The sequence below is a fragment of the Danio aesculapii genome, chromosome 11 (assembly GCF_903798145.1).
Source record: "Danio aesculapii chromosome 11, fDanAes4.1, whole genome shotgun sequence".
NCBI lineage: Eukaryota > Metazoa > Chordata > Actinopteri > Cypriniformes > Danionidae > Danio > Danio aesculapii.
This window is the reverse complement of record NC_079445.1, coordinates 37349457-37368440: the sequence shown is the minus strand read 5'-3', so window position 1 is coordinate 37368440 and position 18984 is coordinate 37349457. Positions and strand designations below refer to the sequence as shown.

General features: G+C 36.6%; 1 protein-coding gene across 1 annotated transcript; it reads right to left on the bottom strand.

The window, feature by feature from the left end:
- Nucleotides 1–4767: 4767 nt before the first annotated feature.
- On the bottom strand, nucleotides 4768–12770 carry parapinopsinb (parapinopsin b). The gene is made up of 4 exons (XM_056468565.1): nucleotides 12434–12770; nucleotides 9535–9863; nucleotides 6903–7136; nucleotides 4768–4887 (listed from the first exon to the last, which is right to left on the bottom strand). Exons 1-4 carry the CDS (start codon nucleotides 12768–12770, stop codon nucleotides 4768–4770), a joined length of 1020 nt encoding a protein of 339 aa, XP_056324540.1.
- Between the last annotated feature and the right edge of the window lie 6214 nt (nucleotides 12771–18984).

The following is an 18984-nucleotide window of genomic DNA, read 5'->3' as shown; positions in this document are numbered from 1 at the left end:
GGGGAGTTTCCGGGTCACTTGAGGTGTATGTTCACATCGTGCAGCCATAAAGGAAGGGTTCAGGCAAAAATGAAAATTCTGTCTTTATTCGCTCTGTGTCAATAGAGCTCAACAGTCTGGAATTGAACTGTTGTGTGCTATTGGTTGTGCGCAAATAGAATTCTGCTGAGGTTCTTGTGCTTTGACAGATGAATATATATTGAACAAAGTCAAAAGAGCTACTTAAACACAGTTGAATATGTGAACATAAACGGTTAAAGGAAAAATGTGTATCATTATGTTAGGTCCGTGCATTAGCTCTTAAATGGACTAAATTGTATCTGCTGCTGTTAGATCTTTAAATTTAAGGTTCTCATTTGTAATTTTGCTCTAGCGTAGGGATGTAACGATGATCCATAAACTGTAAAAAATCTATTCAAATCTCAATACAATTGGAGTAAGAGTCTTTAAAAACATTTATGTGATATTATTAGTTCATCTTGCCTCTAAGGCCCCTTAGCCCTTACCCCTACCACTCGTTTTGCGCATTAACATGAAGGGGTAGGGGTGTCCCAGTTTTCTTTAGCTTGAAGGCATAGGGCTATGGGGAAGGGCTAGATAGCGCTTGAAACTGAAATTTTTCAAGACCACACTCAAAACCAAGGGGTACGAAAATTTCCCAGAATACACCAGCTAACAAGCATATGTTTTAATACATTCATAACCGCGTTCCATGTTTTGCCGTCATGGTTTAAAAAAAAAACAATAAAATAAAAACCGCTAAATTTCGCTATCTACAATACCTAATAATAACTAGTCGTCCCACAACATTCTGTCACTCGATGACACTCAAATACCCTGTCAGAAAAGTCTAGGGGCTGGTCTAGTGACCTTTTTACAGTGTCTAGTATAATGTTAATGTTGTTTTTGTGTTTACATAGATGAATATGGCCAGGGTGTAAATGCACAGTAGTTACGATCCCATTTCGTAGGGGTTATTTTGACGCCCTTAGAAAAATAGGGGTAGAAAAATAGAATTGGATTTAAGCCTAAATTATGCATATTAAAATAGCGTTCATAAGTGCAGTGCTGCTTTGCTTTAAAAAGGAAACGGTTCAAACTGTTCATAAGCGCCACCTACTGGCAGAGAGTGAATCAGCATCTCCTTTAGCTTGTCTGCTGTTTTCTTCAGATATGTTTTATGTAGTAGGCCAATAGTTTCACAGAACTAAAGCCAGACCATTCCATTTTTGGTTTAAAATGTAAAATTATGCGCCCAGTCTAAATTAATAAAAAAATGCTAATGCTTCAATTCAGTTTGGATCTTGATTAATGGAAAGATCACAGGCCAAAGTCTTACTTGAAGAGTTTATGAAGAGATTTATTTTATTTGTGTAAATTAATTGATTCATGGCACTCAGTGGTTAGCACTGTTGCCTCACAGCAAAAAGGCCGCTGGTTCGAGTCCCTGCTGGACCACTTGGAAGGTGCTTTGGTTTTCCCTACAGTATAAACATGTGCGCTATAGGTGAATTGATTAAACTAAATTGTGCTTCATTCTGCTGTGGCGACTTCTGAAATAGAGACTAAGCTGAAGTAAAATTAATGAATGAAAGAATAATTGATTCTTTCTTATATATTCTGCAATTTAATTCAGTTATATATTTAAATTTTACAAAGAAACGTGCAGAAATAGCCTAATAAAAGGACACCTTTTCATTTACAGCATAATGCATTCAATCTCATTTTGTAAAAAAAAAAAAAGTGAAACCAAAATCATGAATTGAATCAGTTGGAGTTCGGTGAATCGTTATATCTCTACTCTAGCTTATTTATTTGTGATTGCATTTTTTGAAATTGGCTTGCATTTAACTACAGTATACAAAAGAAAATCTTGCATAAACAGTTAAAGTGTTGGCAAAATTACCATGGCATATCAAAAATATTATTTAATATAGTTTTTTTTTACTAGAACTATGACAACAATAATATAAGGCTCAAGAACAAGATAGGTGCATCCCAAATCGTATACTTATGCACTATTCTACATCATTTTGTAATATAAATAGTGTAAGTAGTGCATTCACACTGTAATAATTACAGTAAGTGCACTTTAAATACTCAGATGATGCACTTATTCAACCGGTAAAATGAAGTGTGGATTGATGGACACTTCGCGCACTCAACGGCTGGAGCTTTGCTCAGGTAGCGGAAGGGGCCTAGCTTTCGTGCACTGATGTTGGATTACTTTATTTATTTTGGATTGTGAAAGCAAAGTTCTCCTACAAGAGAATACTCACGGCAGGTAGTTTGGTCATTTACTTCGCTAATTTGGCAACCATCAAACGTCATCAGAGAAACGCTTTGAATTGACCCTTGTTAAAAACCCGTTAGTGTGTCATTTGGGACGACACCACATACATATACTATGCTGTTGAGTGTGTAAGTTCATAAGTCAGTGGTCTCAAACTCTGCATAGTTTAGCTCCAACCACCATCAACTCACACCTGCTTATTAGTCTTAATCACCTTGATTAGTTGGATCTGCTGTGTTTGATTATGGTTGGAGCAAAACTGTGCAGAGGATCGAGTTTGGGACCTATGGCATAAGTACATAGTGCATAGTGTGCTATTTGGGACACAGCATGTAGCTTTTATTTTTAGGAAATAAAATATATAAGGTATACCCTAGAAGCATGTCAAATGCATTGATATCATGTAAATATAGTGACCGTGCTGGGTACTGCTAAGTCGCATGTCATGTGTGAGTAAATAAGGACAGAATTGTCAGTTTTGGGTGCGCTATCCCTTTAAGCAGGGCAAGAAACTGGCTAAGCAATACTGACCCCCTTCCCCCTCTTTCGTTTTACTCTTTCATCTGTCACTTCAGCTCTGGCTTCTGGAAAATACCTCTTTTAGTGCAGGGGAAACATATCAGCATTTAAAGCGTCCGTTTTTTTGCCTTTAAGGTGTTGTAAATCTCTGTTCTCGGGCCTCGACATGGGATTACATCAATTCAATTGACCTTTTGTCACTTCCAACAGGCAAATTAATGCTGAACATTATGGCAAAAAAAGAATTTAAGTTCGACTGCAAAGGCCACTGCCTTGAAGTGTAAAGCTTCAGTCCAGCTGAAATAAAGGGAAACGTGCGTGGGGTTTTGTCGAGTGTTATTGATCGTGTGTGTTTTGGAAAAGTACTGTGCTTTTCAGTCAACCGAATACTGTCACTGCGTGTGCACATCAGAAAGGGCTCTCTGAAATGGAAAAAAATAACGAAAAGAAAAAAAATATATATGAATTGTTGTGTTCCGGTCTTCATGTCGATTATACTGTATCTTGTAAACGGACCAATGCACATTCTTGGCACATTGTACTATTCGTAGCAATTACTGGTATGGACAACAAAATATGCATTATTTTTAATAAAAAAATAAATAAATAAAAAAAAGATCTTGTTAAACTAAAGATTTAACTTTTACCTCGTGTCAGGGACTGCTGAAAAGAAAGAAAAAAATTAGGTTTCTTAATATACCAATGGGATTTTACTATTAGCACATTGCTGTTCGTCTTTTGCACAGATTACTGTAACGTGCAATTTGTTTTCCCTGTTTTCTATTCATATTTTGTGTATCAAGGTGGGCGAATTTTGTACTTTTTTTCTGTGACTGTGCGTACGGTTTAGTGGAATCTATATTTGTCATTTACATTTCACCTTTCAGTGCTGGGACAAACAGACGAGAGAGGGGATAAAGGTGCACTCCTCTTTATTGTTGTTAACTTGACAAAATGAGGGAGAAAAAAGTATTATACAAGTTTTCAGAGCCACATCTGTTGATTATTACATTTTCATCTAGAATTGTTGCTACTACTATTATTATTATATACTTTTTTTTCTTATTAACGCTGTAAGGAAACATAGGATTCTAGTGTAACATATGTACAGACGTAACGGAAAGATGCGTGGTGATGTTCTCCATTTGAAAGTCTTTATCTTTGCTCTGTTATGGTTTTTATTCCATGAGGAAAAAGAAAAAGGGGTTTCTCTTCGTAGCAGATGACTTCTAATATCCCTCTAGGTTTTGTATTGATACATTTTTTTGTAATTTTCCTATTTTATTTTGGCCTGGACTTGATTTTAATCAATATTGAAATTTTATTTTCTAACGATTAATACAGAATAAACTTAATGAATACATAAACCTCTGTGTCGTTTATTTGTGCGAGAACAGCGTACGGTTACTTGAAGGCGGGTTTCTCTGTAGATCTGTGGGTCAAGCTGGCTTTAATTGGAAGGTCAGATATGAAATATTTAATCTGATTGCAATGCGAGATTCATTTGGGGCTCTGGGATCTAGATAAGCGTTCTTGACTGATTAGCATTAATATTGTATTTTTAAATTAGGCTGGTAAGATGTTTGAAGGTTTATGAAAGACTCTCTTATGCTCATCAGAGCTGCGTTTACTTGATTTATCAGCAATATTGTAAAATATTATTGCAATTGACAACAACTGTAATGCATTGAATATATTTTAAATATCATTTATTCTTTCTATTCAAAGCTGAGTTTCACAGGATCCTTCAGAAATCATTCTGATATGCTGATTTGATGCTTCTTAAACATTTCAATAGCAGCTAATTTTGAATATTAGCATAGCACAGCTGTGATGTGAATGAAAGGTTACATTCGACATGACCTACCCAACATTTATAGGAAACGCCACATTCATTCAATCATCTCACTTCAAGCAGAGAAGCGCTTCATTAAACTCTACAGTCTAGTGAAGGCTCAGTCTGGGCTGATTTTGTTGTTTGATGGAGAAACGACAGTCTGAACTTCAGATACGTCGTCCTCTGAAGGCCAAGGGTCCTTTCCACACATCAGAAATGGTATTGCATACCTCTGGAACTAGAACAGACATCCATTAATTCCAACAGCCCCCTTTAACATTATGTATAATGGCATATAATTGGCATTTTAAGAACCCAAAGAGATATGATGACAAGAAAAAAAAATTTGACTTGGGATCCGCTTGTATCAGAACACTCAACAGGTGTTAAAAATGGAAAGGAATTATTTAAGGTGCAGTTAGAAATTAAAAATAAAAAGGCATGAACATTTCATCTAAACTTATTGCATATGCATTAGTGCGCATTTTCTTTTTAGACAAATTTATTTGAATAGTTTTTACAGGTAAATGAATCAAGATAATTTACTTATATTTGTGATGTTTATGGTTTTTGTGACATTATTTAATGAACAAAATGCCTGTCTTACTCAACGTTGAAACTTTTTTCACTAATAAACTGCATGCACCTTATTATTATTATTGCTTATTGCTTTATTGACCTGCAATCTTGGCCTGTTTAGTAACGATGCATTCAAAATGGGACATATCGCCCTCCGAAGGGCACTTTCAGTGAAAACAATCATGGCTGCCATATTGAAGAGTTGTTCCAAACAGAAGAGCTCAAAATGATCCATTTAGAATGATGTTGCACACTGCGTTTCATTTAGAAGCGCTCATCCCTAGGCCATGTCACTTCGGGCACAGTGTAAATTTGGCCTAAAGTTTCTGGGTGGAATGAAATCATTTTGCAACATAAAGCAAATGTTTTATTGGATGTGAAAATTCTGCAACAATGCAAATGTCATCAAAAAAAATGGAACTAAAGCTATTTTTAGGATTGCAATAGTTTTGAGAGAAAAAAGTTTGTTATTAAAGTACTACATTTTTGCAACATAATGCCATGCTTCTTGGGAGAATGCAAAGTTTCTCAGAAGCAACAGTTAAATAGAAAAAAATATTATTTCTTGAGGGAAAAATACTTTTGCTGGAGGACGTTTTGTTTCTTTGAAGCATGCAATATACAAGAGAGCCCAAAATTTAAGTGAAATCTATTTATAAACAAATTTTGAGAGGATCACATACTTATGATTGACCACAGCTGGTCCCGCATTAGCTAACACATGATTCACCAATCAGATGATTCCTAACTCACTATAAATAACCAGAGTACCTTACCTCAGTTATCTTCAGTTTGAAAAATCCCTCCCACCCCTATTCCCCCATCCTTTACTAGATTGGGCAACACCACAACCCAGTGATTAGCACTGTTGCCTCACAGCAAGATAGTCTCTGGTTAAAGTCCCTATTAAACCAGTAGACATTTCTGTGTGGAGTTTGCTTGTTGTCCCCGTGTTCTTGTGGGTTTCCCCCAGGTTCCACAAATTCCTCCCACAGCCCAAAAACACACGACTTAAGTAAATCGAACATACTAAATTGGCACCATAGTCAAGCTCTTAATAAGCTGTGCCATCCCTTTATTTGTCATTAGCCAGAAATAAGCAGGGGAGTTCTCGAGACCTATCTGAGCTCAAACTCTACTCTTGCCCTACAAACGGGAGTGAGCCCTGGGCTCGAGGATCTTATGAGCTCAGGGCTCTCTCCCAGGACAGCATGCCAAACAAGCTTTACAATCGATCATCAGCTAAGTGTGAACTCTTGAAATGTATAAAATTTTGCTGTAACGGTGTATCAGTACTGTATGTATTTTTGTTACTACAGTATTGACCTTATTCTGCAATGCGGAAGTGCGCTAATTTTTTTCGGTCATTTTAGAACTTCCGATTCAGTTTCCTATGGGAGAAATGACCAGGAATAATAAACGGCAGAAAACTGTCAGCTCTACAAACAAGTGTGTTCATGAATATACGTAAAAAGGAGAATAATATAAGAAGAAAATGTCAGTTTGCAACATCAAGCAGCATAACAAGCTGTTTTTAACGTCTAAAAATCAATGGAAGTGAATGAGAGCGGAAGTCTAGAGCCATAGAGATATCAATGGTTGCGCCCGCTCATGCGTGAAGAATAAGGTCAATATGAGCCATACAGGTGCACATGATCAGCTTGTTCTGCTTACCTGTTTGTTCATGTATATGTAGATCAGGGGGTTGTATATAGTGCTGCTCTTGGCCATGTATATTGGTAAAACCTTGACCAGCACGGCCAGCTGGACCTCAGGTTTGAAGACGACGGTTAGAGCGAGAGCAGCGTAAGGCAACCAGCTCACCAGAAACGCCAACACCATCATCACCACCATCCATGCCACCCGAGCTTCTGCCCGTGCTGCCGCTCCACCGCCAACCTTAGCCACCTGTCAGAGGAAAGAAACAGCAGATCTTTCAATGTATTCAGACAACACGTGTTGGCAATTACACAAAGTAAGCACTGCGTAAAACTAATACACTGCTTGTTTAAACTGCTGATTTAAAATGAGCTGAAACAACACAAATCTTGAGATATTTTGATTTTCAATTCACTTAAACGTGTTTAGTTAACTTAATTGATTTGTTTTGGGAAAACTTGATGGAATTGTGTGGAACCCTGCCTTTTTGACAGTACAGTACGAATGCATAGATTCATACCAGAAAAGACCCACACACAAAAAAATGTGGCCAAAAGCTCACATAATCTTATTCCACAGAGGCCACCATGAAAAGAAAAGTGCAACATAAGTGCCAAAACCCTTCAGGTTTGAACCTGACACATTTTTTTTGCTCAGTTTGGTGGCCTTTGGAATAAGATTATGCAAGCTTTTGGGCACCTTTTGGTGTGTGGATCCTCTTTTTTTAGTCTACTTTCCATTTTACTGAAGTATAAGCACAGACGTACTTGATTTCTAACACACATAAAGGAACAATCTACTTAAGTAAGGCACATTTTACAACTCTGCTAGAGTTAACCAGTTGAGTTTTACTGTTTTTTAATTCATTCAGGGGGCGACACGGTGGTGCAGTGGTAGCACAATCGCCTCACAGCAAGAAGGTCGCTGGTTCGAGCCCCAGCTGGGTCAGTTGGCATTTCTGTGTGGAGTTTGCATGTTCTCCCCATGTTTCCCACAGTGCAAAAACATGTGCTATAGTGTAAGTGTGTGAATGAGAGTGTATGGGTGTCTCCCAGTGTTGGGTTGCGGCTGGAAAGGCATCCGCTGCGTAAAACATATGCTGGATAAGTTGGCAGTTTGTTTCACTGTGGCAACCCCTGATTAATAAAGGTACTAAGAATTCATTCAGTCAATCTCCGGGTCTTGTGCACGTTTAGCTTAGCTTAGCATAGATAATTGAATCGGATTAGACCAGTAGCATCTCACTCACAACCAAAGAGTTTTAATAACTTTCTTGTTTGAAGCTTTGCTCTTTTGTAGTTACATCATGTACTAAAACCAACAGAAAATTAAAAGTTGCTTTTTGCTAGTTTGATTTGACTAGGAACTATACTCTCATTCTGGTGTCATAATCAAGGAACTTTGTTGCTGTACCTCCTACTAAAAAAGCTTTTTTCAGTAGGGCCATGGCAGCAGCAGGCGCAATATGATGCCAATGCCAATGTCATGTTTTCAGATTCAACACTATCCTGATGTTGACATTAAACATTTTTCTAAGAGTTAAATGTATTCATCCAACATCCAAACTGATATTCAAAAAAAAAAAGCTATAGCTGCGTCCCAATTCGCATACTATCCATCCTAAATAGTTTTTGAAAATATAATTAGTATGTCCCAAACCGTAGTATGTTGAAAAGAGTATGCCAAAATATTTTACTATTCTGGTAAAATTTTGAAGTGTAAAACTGCCCATACTCTAACTGCTGATAAACACTTGCTGCGTCCCAACTCGCACACTAGCCGTCCTAAATAGTATTCGAACATAGAATTAGTATGTCCCAAATCGTGGTATGTTGAAAAGAATTTGCCAAAGGTTCCCGGATGGTTTACTATTTCTGGTAAAAATTCAAAGTGCACAAGCGACCATACTGATATTGCCCACAATACATTGCGTGTTGGACATGAATTCGATTAGAACTACAAACGCGGGTGAAAAGTGTAAATAAACTACAAAGATGGCGGACGCGTGAGACCAACCGTCAAGTTGAGAGGCTTCGGTAAATATGTTTGTATGACTGTTAATTATTATCTAGACCACTGGGAAATATTTAAATAGCATTTTCCGTATTATATTTCATCTGCAACAACAGTGTTAACTTGTATCAAGATATGTTTGGACCTAACGTCTGAAAGCAAATTTATCCAAAGACCCAAAGAGATTTCTCGGCAAGAAAGACTTGTGAATGGAAGATTAACCTGCTGCTGCTTCTCCAATAAGGTAGGAAATTAAATATGACAGAAATGTGGATAATGTGTGGATGATTGACAGGACTCGTAACTAAGCAATTAACGATCTGTTAAGCAGGAAGTATGTCCCAAAGCTTGCATACTCTTCTGTTACACACTCAAAAGTATTTACTTTTCCTTTACAAAAAGTACATACTTTAAGGGCGTAGTATAAGTATGTGAATTGGGACGCAGCATATGTCTCCTTAACAAAAACACACCTGATTCAGATCATCAGCATAGACTTGGGAGTGACAAAGGAGACATCCATGCAGTGTAAGTGTTCCTCCAGGAACGTGGTTGAGAAACACTGTTTAATAACATAGCCTGGCTGAATTTCACCATATATAAGAAAACGTAAAAGTAGCCCAAAACGTCATACTTGTCTTAGCGTGTAGAGCAGCCATGAATACGACACCAGGATGATGGCGAATGGCACCGCGAAGCAGACGGAGAAGTAGCAGATGATGTAAGAAACGTCTCTGAGTTCTCGACTCTGCCAGTGTGGCCCGCAGGACGTTCCCGCTCCCTCCAGCTGGTAGCTCCCCCAGCCCAGCAGAGGCGGAGTGTTCCAGATCAGAGACCAGAGCCAGCAGGACAACAGTCCTCCCGCGGCGTGTCTGCTCTGAAACGTGATGGAACCCAGAGGCCTACACACCACGAACACACGCTCCACTGCGACGAGAGCCACGGTGCACAGCGCGGAGATACCTGTGCACACACACACACGTCACAGACAACATACCTATAGAGTTTACTTCAGTCATCTGACAGTAAGGCAAGGCAAGTTTATTTATTTCATACACAATAGTAATTCAAAGTGATTTATATAAATAAGAGTAAAAGAAATAAGTACAGTAAGAAGTAAAAACAGAATAAAAATTATTAAATAAATATTCAAATTTGTTAAAACTGGTTTTAAATGAATAAAAAATAAAGACAATAGTGTGGTCTGTCGGATGTAGCACAGTGCTCATTCAGTATATTACTACTAATATGCAGTTGTACTTTTAGGTATATATTGCAAATTGTACTGTTGTCAAAATGTATATTACTCTATAGTTACAACTACTGTATGTTTATACTTCATTATTTAGCAGTATTGCAGTTGCACCTGAAAAGTTTTTTAAAGTGGAATCCTTTTGCAGAATCAGGAAGCTGATATGAATCTTCTCTCCATACTGTTTAACTTGTATCGCCTGCTATTAATCTACTATTGCTTTCAGAACTTTATATTTTGTGTGTAGGTTCATGCATTTATTTATTTAACTTCTTGTACTTGTCATTTTTATTATTATTGTTTATTTTTTATTATTATATTTTATAGGTAGTGCAGCAAGAAGGTCGCTGGTTTGAGCCTCGGCTGGGTCAGTCAATAGTATATGGATGCAGCCTTTATGATGCAAGCTGAGATTGCATCGCTCAGAAATGCAATCTCAGACACCATGCACTTAATGGAGCATCTTTGTGAGGGGTAGGGTTAGGGGTGGGGTTAGGTAAGCACATTAAAAAGCATTGGATGCAGCTCTGATTGCACTGCATCGAGTCTGCAGCCAGACCCCTCTCGGGTTAGTTGGCGTTTCTGTGTGGAGTTTTCCTCCGGGTGCTCCGGTTTCCCCCACAGTCCAAAGACTTGTGGTACAGGTGAATTGGGTAGGCTAAATTGTCTGTAGTGCATGAGTGTGAATGAGTATGTATTAATGTTTCCCAGAGATGGGTTGCGGCTGGGAGGGCATCCGCTGCGTGAAACATGTGCTTTATAAGTTGGCGGTTCATTCCGATGTGGCGACTCTGGATTAATAAAGGGACTAAGCCAAAAAGAAAATGAATGAATTATATTTTATATATAAATATATATTTTTTATAATTTTGTATGGTTTGCTTTGTTTTCTGTAGTACATGTTAAAAGTTCCTAAAAATGAAAAAAAATTATAGCAGTTGCAATCAATTTTACTGAAGTTTCCTTCTATGTACTTTAGGTGTATCTCAGTTTACGGCAGTTATTTTTTGCAAGGGATTTGTGACCCTGGACCGCAAAGCCTGTCTTAAGGAGATAGTTCACCCAAAAATGAAAAATTTGAATGGGTTTGTTCTTCTGCTAGACACAAGAAAATAATCTCATAGTAGGAGAAAATAATAATAATATGGAAGAAAATAGTTACAGGTTTAAGAATTGGTCAAAATGTCTTCCTTTGTTTTTAACAGAAAATAGAAACTTATAAAGGTTTAAAACAAAAGGTAAGTAAATGTTGGCCGAATTTTACTTTTAGGGTGAACTGACCCTTTAAATTGAAGTATAGACCATTTCAATGTGGTGATATTATTGGCCCATAAATATTTCCTGCTTGTTATAAAACTAGTTGAGCGGGCAACTCATGTGATCCTCACGGGCACAATGATGGTGACCCCTGTATTATTCATTCATTCATTTTCTTTTTTCGGCTTAGTCCCTTTATTATTAATCCAGGGTCACCACAGCGGAATGAACCGCCAACTCCTCCAGCACATGTTTTACGCAGCGGATGCCCTTCCAGCCGCAACCCATGTCTGGGAAACATCCATACACTCATACACTCACACTCATACACTACGGACAATTTAGCCAACCCAATTCATCCACACAGAAACGCCAATTGACCCAGCCGAGGCTCGAACCAACGACTGTGAGGCGACAGCACTACCTACTGCGCCACTGCGTGCCCCCCCCCCACCCCTGTATTATTAAACTATTAAAAATACATTTTTCATTACTCACCCTTTCAAACCTTTATGAGTTAATATATTTCTGTTGAACACAAAAGAAGATAATTTGAAGAAAGTTGGAAGCCTGTAACCATCGACTTCCATTGTTCAACTATGGAAGTCAATGGCTTTTCAGCTTTCTTTAAAATAACTTCTATTGTGCTCAACAGAAGAAAGAAACTCATAAAGGTTTAAAACCACTTGAGAGTGGGTAAATAGTGAGTACATTTAAATTTTTGGGTGAACTATCCCTTTAAATAATAGCATTAAATTTGACGAAGTCTATTATTTATTTATTTTACCAGTGTCTGCAAGCCTGGCTGCAGTTTATACACTGAAAAAAAATAATTAATTAGATTTTTTTTTCAATTTTGTGGCTGCAAACAGTTTATATGAGCTGAATTGAAACAAACAAATTAAATTTTGTAATCTTCAACCTAATTTGGTTGTTTAAATTCAGCTCATATAAAAAGTTTGCAACCACTTACCTTAAAGAAATGTAGTAAATCCAATGAATCATTAACCTGGATGAGACTTACCAAAAAATGCAACACAGAATCCCTCCAATACGCAACCGACCCGTCCCGTAATGTAGTAGCCCACAGCATTGGTCACCACAGATGGCACGCTTCCTGTTAGTGTGGTGCCCAGGTCGGCCACGGCGAGGTTGACCAGGGCAAAATTGAGCGGCTGCCGCAGCTGTTTGTGCCGCAGGGTGACGACTATCACTGTAGCGTTCAACACGACAGATGTGATGGAGAAAACGGCCATGAGGAGGGACAGCGTGATGAATCCTGCCCGGGGAAGAGGGACCTTCAAACCAGGGCCATCGTAGTGTGCGGACGAGTCATTGAGGAATTCTGGGAAAAAGCCCATCTTCTAAAAATATTAACCAAAATAGCTAGTTTGTTATAGTTTTCCAGTTAAGCTGCTATGTCATTCGAGTTGATCAGACATGCACTTTTGAATCACATCATCATGTCGGCACAGTCGGAGTCACACAAAAAAAAGGGCTCTTATTCAGATTAGGTACTGTAAGAAGAAAAGTCCTGAAGATCCGGATTTAAGACACAATAAGTCCTCCTGGGTGTGATTTCTGATCCAGCTCTTCCCTTGATTGCTGTTGAGGAATGATTTGAGCCACTGAAAGAGAAGCATTATCAAAAATGCTGCCTTTTATGTGTGGATTTGCTCTTAGAATAATGTAAGATTATACAAAATTAGAATTAGAGATTTGTTTGATATAAATGTACATATGGAAGAAGTTTACATTATACCCAAAAATCAGATAAAACTTTTTTGTGGATATATTTTATGGATATACAGTGCTCAGCATATACGAGTACACCCCATTTTGAAAATGAATATTTTTATCCATTTCTCAGTGAATATGGGTAATATATTGGTGCATTTGAATGAAACTGATTTATTAAATAGATATATTTAGTGAGGTTTATTAATAAACTAATTTCGAGAGGATCACGTGCTTATGATTTATCACAGCCGGTCTCGTATTAAGCTAATCAGTATCGTCCAATCATATGAGCCATAAGCTACTATAAATAACCACAGTTTTCAGTCCACCTTATCTTCGTTTGGAAGAAACCCCCCTTCCTCCCCATTCTCCTCCTTAACCTTAGATCGGGCGGCACGGAGGCCCAGTGGTTAGCACTGTTAGCCCCACAGCAAGAACACTGCCAACCCTGGTCCTGCCAGGTCGGTAGGTGTTTCTGTGAGGAGTTTGTATGTTCTCCCCGTGTCCGCGTGGGTTTTCCCCGGGTTCTCCGGTTTCCTCCCATCCAAAAAAATATACATCATGCATAACAATGAAACATTTGTCTAGCCTCTTCTTTTTTCCTCAAGTGTTCCCTTAGCTACTGCAGACGGGGAGTTCTGAGATCCACCGAGCTCAGGCTCCCCTCTCGCTCTGCAAACGGGAGGAAGCCTTTTGCTCGAGGATCCCTTGAGTTCAGGGCTCTCTCCCGGGACAGCATGCCAAACAAGCTATTGATGAATCATCAGCTAAGTGTGAACTCTTGAATTAAAATAATATTTTAGTCACAGAGCATCTTTAGAAATGAAAAGAAAATGCATTTAAATTCATGCAAAATAAATTACAACCTACAATATTTCAACACAATTGTATATATTCTTTGTTTCTCTTGATTTTTGCTGTTTTTGAAAATGCTATTTAACATTTTTCCCTAACATATAAATTTGGGATCCTAATTTTAAACCATTATTATAAGTTATTTTGTTAGATTAGCTTCAGTACTGACTAAACTAATGTATACGCACAAATATAATATTGTGTAGCGTTCTATAGAAAGTATTCATTTAAATGAGAGATTTGTGAAGGGTGTACTTATATATGCTGAGCACTGTGCATTTTATTATTACTTAGATTTTGTATTTATTTGTTTATTTTAATGTTAATTAGTACTGTCAAATGATTAACTGCATCCAAAGTAGACATATTTGCTAAATATTTTTGAGTATACTGTGTGTTTTTATGTAAATAAATGTATGCATGACTAGATGTAGAATATATTTAGTATATTTCTGTATTTTATGTACTGTGTGTATTCATACAAGTCATTCATTCATGCATTTTTCCTTTGGCTTAGTGCCTTATTTATCAGGGGTTGCTACAACGGAATGAATTGCCAACGATTCTGACATATGTTTTATGCAACGGACGCTATTCCAGCCACAACCCAGAACTGGAAATGTATACATAAATATAAACAGTATTATGTACATTTATTTCTATTAATTGTTTGACAGAACAAATTTTTTTACTTTGAATAATTTATTTATTTACTATTATTTTTACTGTTAATGTTGTTGTTGTTGTTGTTATTATATTTATCTAATTTTGTCATTTTTATATTGATATTGATAACACTTTTAAAATATTTTTTATTTTATTTTACAAAGAGCTTCTGATCTAGAAATAAATTAAATTATTTATTGACTTATTTTTACTTTTAATGTTGTTGTTATATATATTTAATTTTATGTCATTTTATATTGATAATGATAACTTATTTTATTATATTTTATTATATTTTATTTTATTTTATTTTATTTTATTTTATTTTATTTTACAATTAGTTTCTGATCTACAACTATTTAGAATAATGTTGTCCCTTTGTTTTCCAGCAGGGGCAAACTGGGCAGTGCAAATTATGGGTCATCATGTCTTAGATCTACAGATGAAGTTTTCTTGTACAGTCACCATACATACAATATAAGTGCAGCTGAAATCATGTGATTAACCCAGATCCAATACACCCGCATAGCAGTAAGTGCAGTCCATTTTTCATGACTAACGACGATGGGTTATTTTTATCATCATTCATTATTTTACAATTTACCGTATCAATATTTTATTATTTACAGTGTTATTTAATTTTAACTTTGAAAATGTTACTTAACATGAAATGATAAATATAAGTGCAGTATATTCAAATTTACACTTTTGCGCTTCCTTTGTCAACTAAAATTACAAAATGCATATAATATTTGTAGGCTTAAAAAGTGAGCATAATTTAACCCTTAATTCCCCCTATGTTAATGCAGTGAGGCCTTATGTTATTGCTTTAGAGCTGTTCCTATGAATCAGTTCATTGAGATGAGATCATGTAACTCAGTGTGTTTAAGACGACGAAGATGTGTTTTGTAAAGGGATTTGTAAGGGATTAAATGTGATGTGTAACTTCAGTCAGCACTAAATTTGACCTGCTAAGAGTTTTAACTTCCATTAAGACAAGACCTAGATTATGTGTGTTTGGTGGCCTGTATTCAGAGCTCCAGCACAGACTAACCGGATTGATCAAACTATTACTTCTGTACCTAAAACACCAATACTCTTAGCTTTGTCATTGTGATTAAAGCAGGATCACCAGATAAAAACACTTCTGTTTCTGGATCTGCATCTTTACTGTAGTTTCACCGGATACACTTTAACTCTAAAATAAATGTTCCACTAAAATAATTTGTTACCCTAACCCTAGCGTATAAGTGACATTTAAGTGAACAAACATTTGACTTTCAAAATTTGGGCTTGGTAGTTTTATTTAAATGCAAATTTGAAATGAATTATGGGATGTTTGTTGACTTTTAATGTTGAAAATTTACCTCTACAGTTTAACAAAGTGATTTTTATTAGTAGTTTCAGTCTGTAAAATAACATAAAAAGTGCTGGCAGTTTATTACTAGGTTTTCGTAGCGTAATGTATAACACCAACCCAGACAATAAATCACTTTAAACTATTAAAAATGTTAATAAGTCCCTTTTTTTGTTTGTTTTTTTAAGTATTCACAGGTAAAAGTTGTTGGTAGAAAGATCAAGATCCCATAATTCCACAATTCAAAAGAATAAATAAACAGGAAAAAATAATAAAAACTTGAATCACAAAATACGCAATATAAAGTGATCTAAAGCTGAATTTTCATTTCTGCTTTGCTGCTCAACATATTTTTTATTATAATATGTTTTTTTATTATTAGTATTATTATTATTATTATTATTATACTGTTTTTGTGGAAACCACAATATTTTTTTTTGTATAAGAGTGGCTGTAACACTATACATTAATTTAACTGTCAGTTTTGAGCATTTAAATACATCTTTGTTTAATAAACAGATTTCCTTAGAAATAAAATCCTCCTGACCCTAATGAAGTAAATACTTTATGTAAATACTATTATTATTATGATGACACAGTGGCTCAGTGGTAAGCACTGTTGCCTCACAGCAAGAAGATCACTGGTTCGAGTCCCGGCTGGGCCAGTTGACATTTCTGTGTTGAGTTTGCATGTTCTCTCCGTGTTGGTGTGGGCTTCCTCCGGGTGCTCCGGTGTCCCCCACAGTCCAAACACATGCGCTTTAGGTGAATTGAATAAACTAAATTAGACGTAGTGTATGAGTGAGTGTGTTTTCCAGTACTGGGTTGCAGATGGAAGGGCGTCCGCTGTGTAAAACATATGCTGGATAAGTTGGCGGTTCATTCCGCTGTGGCGACCCTAGCTGAATAAAGGGACTAAGCCGAAGGAAAATGAATGAATGATTATTATTAATATTATTATTATCTATCTATTCATTAACAGTTAAAGGCAAAATGATTAGCCCGCTTGTCAAATAGTAATTATATTTCAAGTCCCAAATGTTTTTAACAGAGCAAAGAAATCTTCAGTGTCGCTAATATTCTAGTTAAAATGATTTCTAATAATCTTATTTATTTTAGTTTCTTGGAATAAAAGCAGTTTAAAAAAATGTAAACAACTTTTAAGGTGAGTGTTATTGTTTTAAGAAATACATTTTTTCGATTGTCTACAGAACAAACACTTATCCAGTAACCTGCCTAATTATCCTAACTTGCCTAATTAACATAGTTAAGTCTTTAAATGTCACTTTAAGCTCAATACAAGTAGGCATGGGACCATAACCAGTTTCAAGGTGTACTGCGGTTTGGAAAAGTCACAGTTTTAAAACCACAAAAAATTTCTGCTATACTGTTCCTAAGGTATATGTAATGGTTTTAAAGAAATCTGTGTTTTGTGAACTAATAAACGTAGAAGAAGTCAATGATTTCTTTTAATTATTTAACCTGTTTACTGTTCCAAAATATTATAAATGTGAATTGTAAATTGTAAAATGAAATGCTGTATATTGGGTTCAATAGGGGAAAATGTGTTGTTGTTTTTTTTTACTGAGACATTTAAAAAGAACTTATTTTAGAGCGGTAATCACAATACCATGAGACTGTGAAACCGGGATATTTTTATCCAAGGTTATCATACCAACACAAACTTATACGGGCCCATGCCTAAATACAAGTATCTTACTAAATAACTAGAAAAATGTACTGTCGTCATGGCAAAGACTAAAGAAATGGGTTAATAAAAATTGCTTTTAGTTGTCAAAACTGTTACGTTAAAAAAATATTTTTTTAAATAATTCTTTAAAAAAACAGGGAAATATTAAAAAAATATATAGTTTCACAAGAGGGCTGATAATTTTGACTTCAACAATAAATACTGTAAATTTCTTGTTTAATCTGAGTGTATTAATATCGATTATTGTTTAAATTGAAAAATGTTTCTAATAATAATAATATATTTAATGAAGTTGCTATTTTAGCGGGCGGCGCAGTAGGTAGTGCTGCCGCCTCACAGCAAGAAGGTCGCTGGTTCGAGCCTCGGCTGGTTCAGTTGGCGTTTCTGTGTGGAGTTTGCATGTTCTCCCTGCGTTCGCGTGGGTTTCCTCCGGGTGCTCTGGTTTCCCCCACAGTCCAACGACTGCTAAATTGTCAGTAGTGTATGAGTGGGAATGAGTGTGTGTGGATGTTTCACAGAGATAGGAAAAGGCATGGAAGGGCATCCGCTGCGTATAAACATGCTGGATAAGTTGGCGGTTCATTCCGCTGTGGCAACCCCAGATTAATAAAGGGACTAAGCCGAAAAGAAAATGAATGAAGTTGCTATTTTACTTTGCAATCATACATAAATTCCTGATCTTAAGCAGAAGTTTATGATAATGTCATCAGGTCGGTCTTCTACTGTAGCCTCAGCATTGCAGTAGTACAGTATGGAGATTGTTAATCAGCTCCAGTCGCTGCTGAGTCTGTGATGTATGATGCATTTACAGCTAATCATGACTGCACAGAGACGCTAGCCGAGTTAAGACAGATCCATCACAGCCTGTTACCACACACACACACATGCAGACGCTCTTCATCATTTACGTGCTCGTGGTAATTAGATGAACACCAAAAGAGAACGAGAGAATAGCAATTAGCACCTGGATGCCATTGTCAAGCAGCAGGCACAAGAGGTCAGTGCTGGAATAGTGGCTGCTCATAAATCTTATTCACTTACTTTTTCTGTCTGCTATCTGCTCTTTTATGGCATGTGTTGAGGAGGAGAAGCTTCAGCTTCAGCCAATGAGCATGATGTTTTTGTTAATGTCTGATCAATATGCTGAATCATACTATTGCATTTCAAAACTACTGTCAAAAATGTAGTTGCTGCCTTAAATGTTAATTTCAGCTTGCAATTTGTAAAAACGTAGGGATGCAGGGGT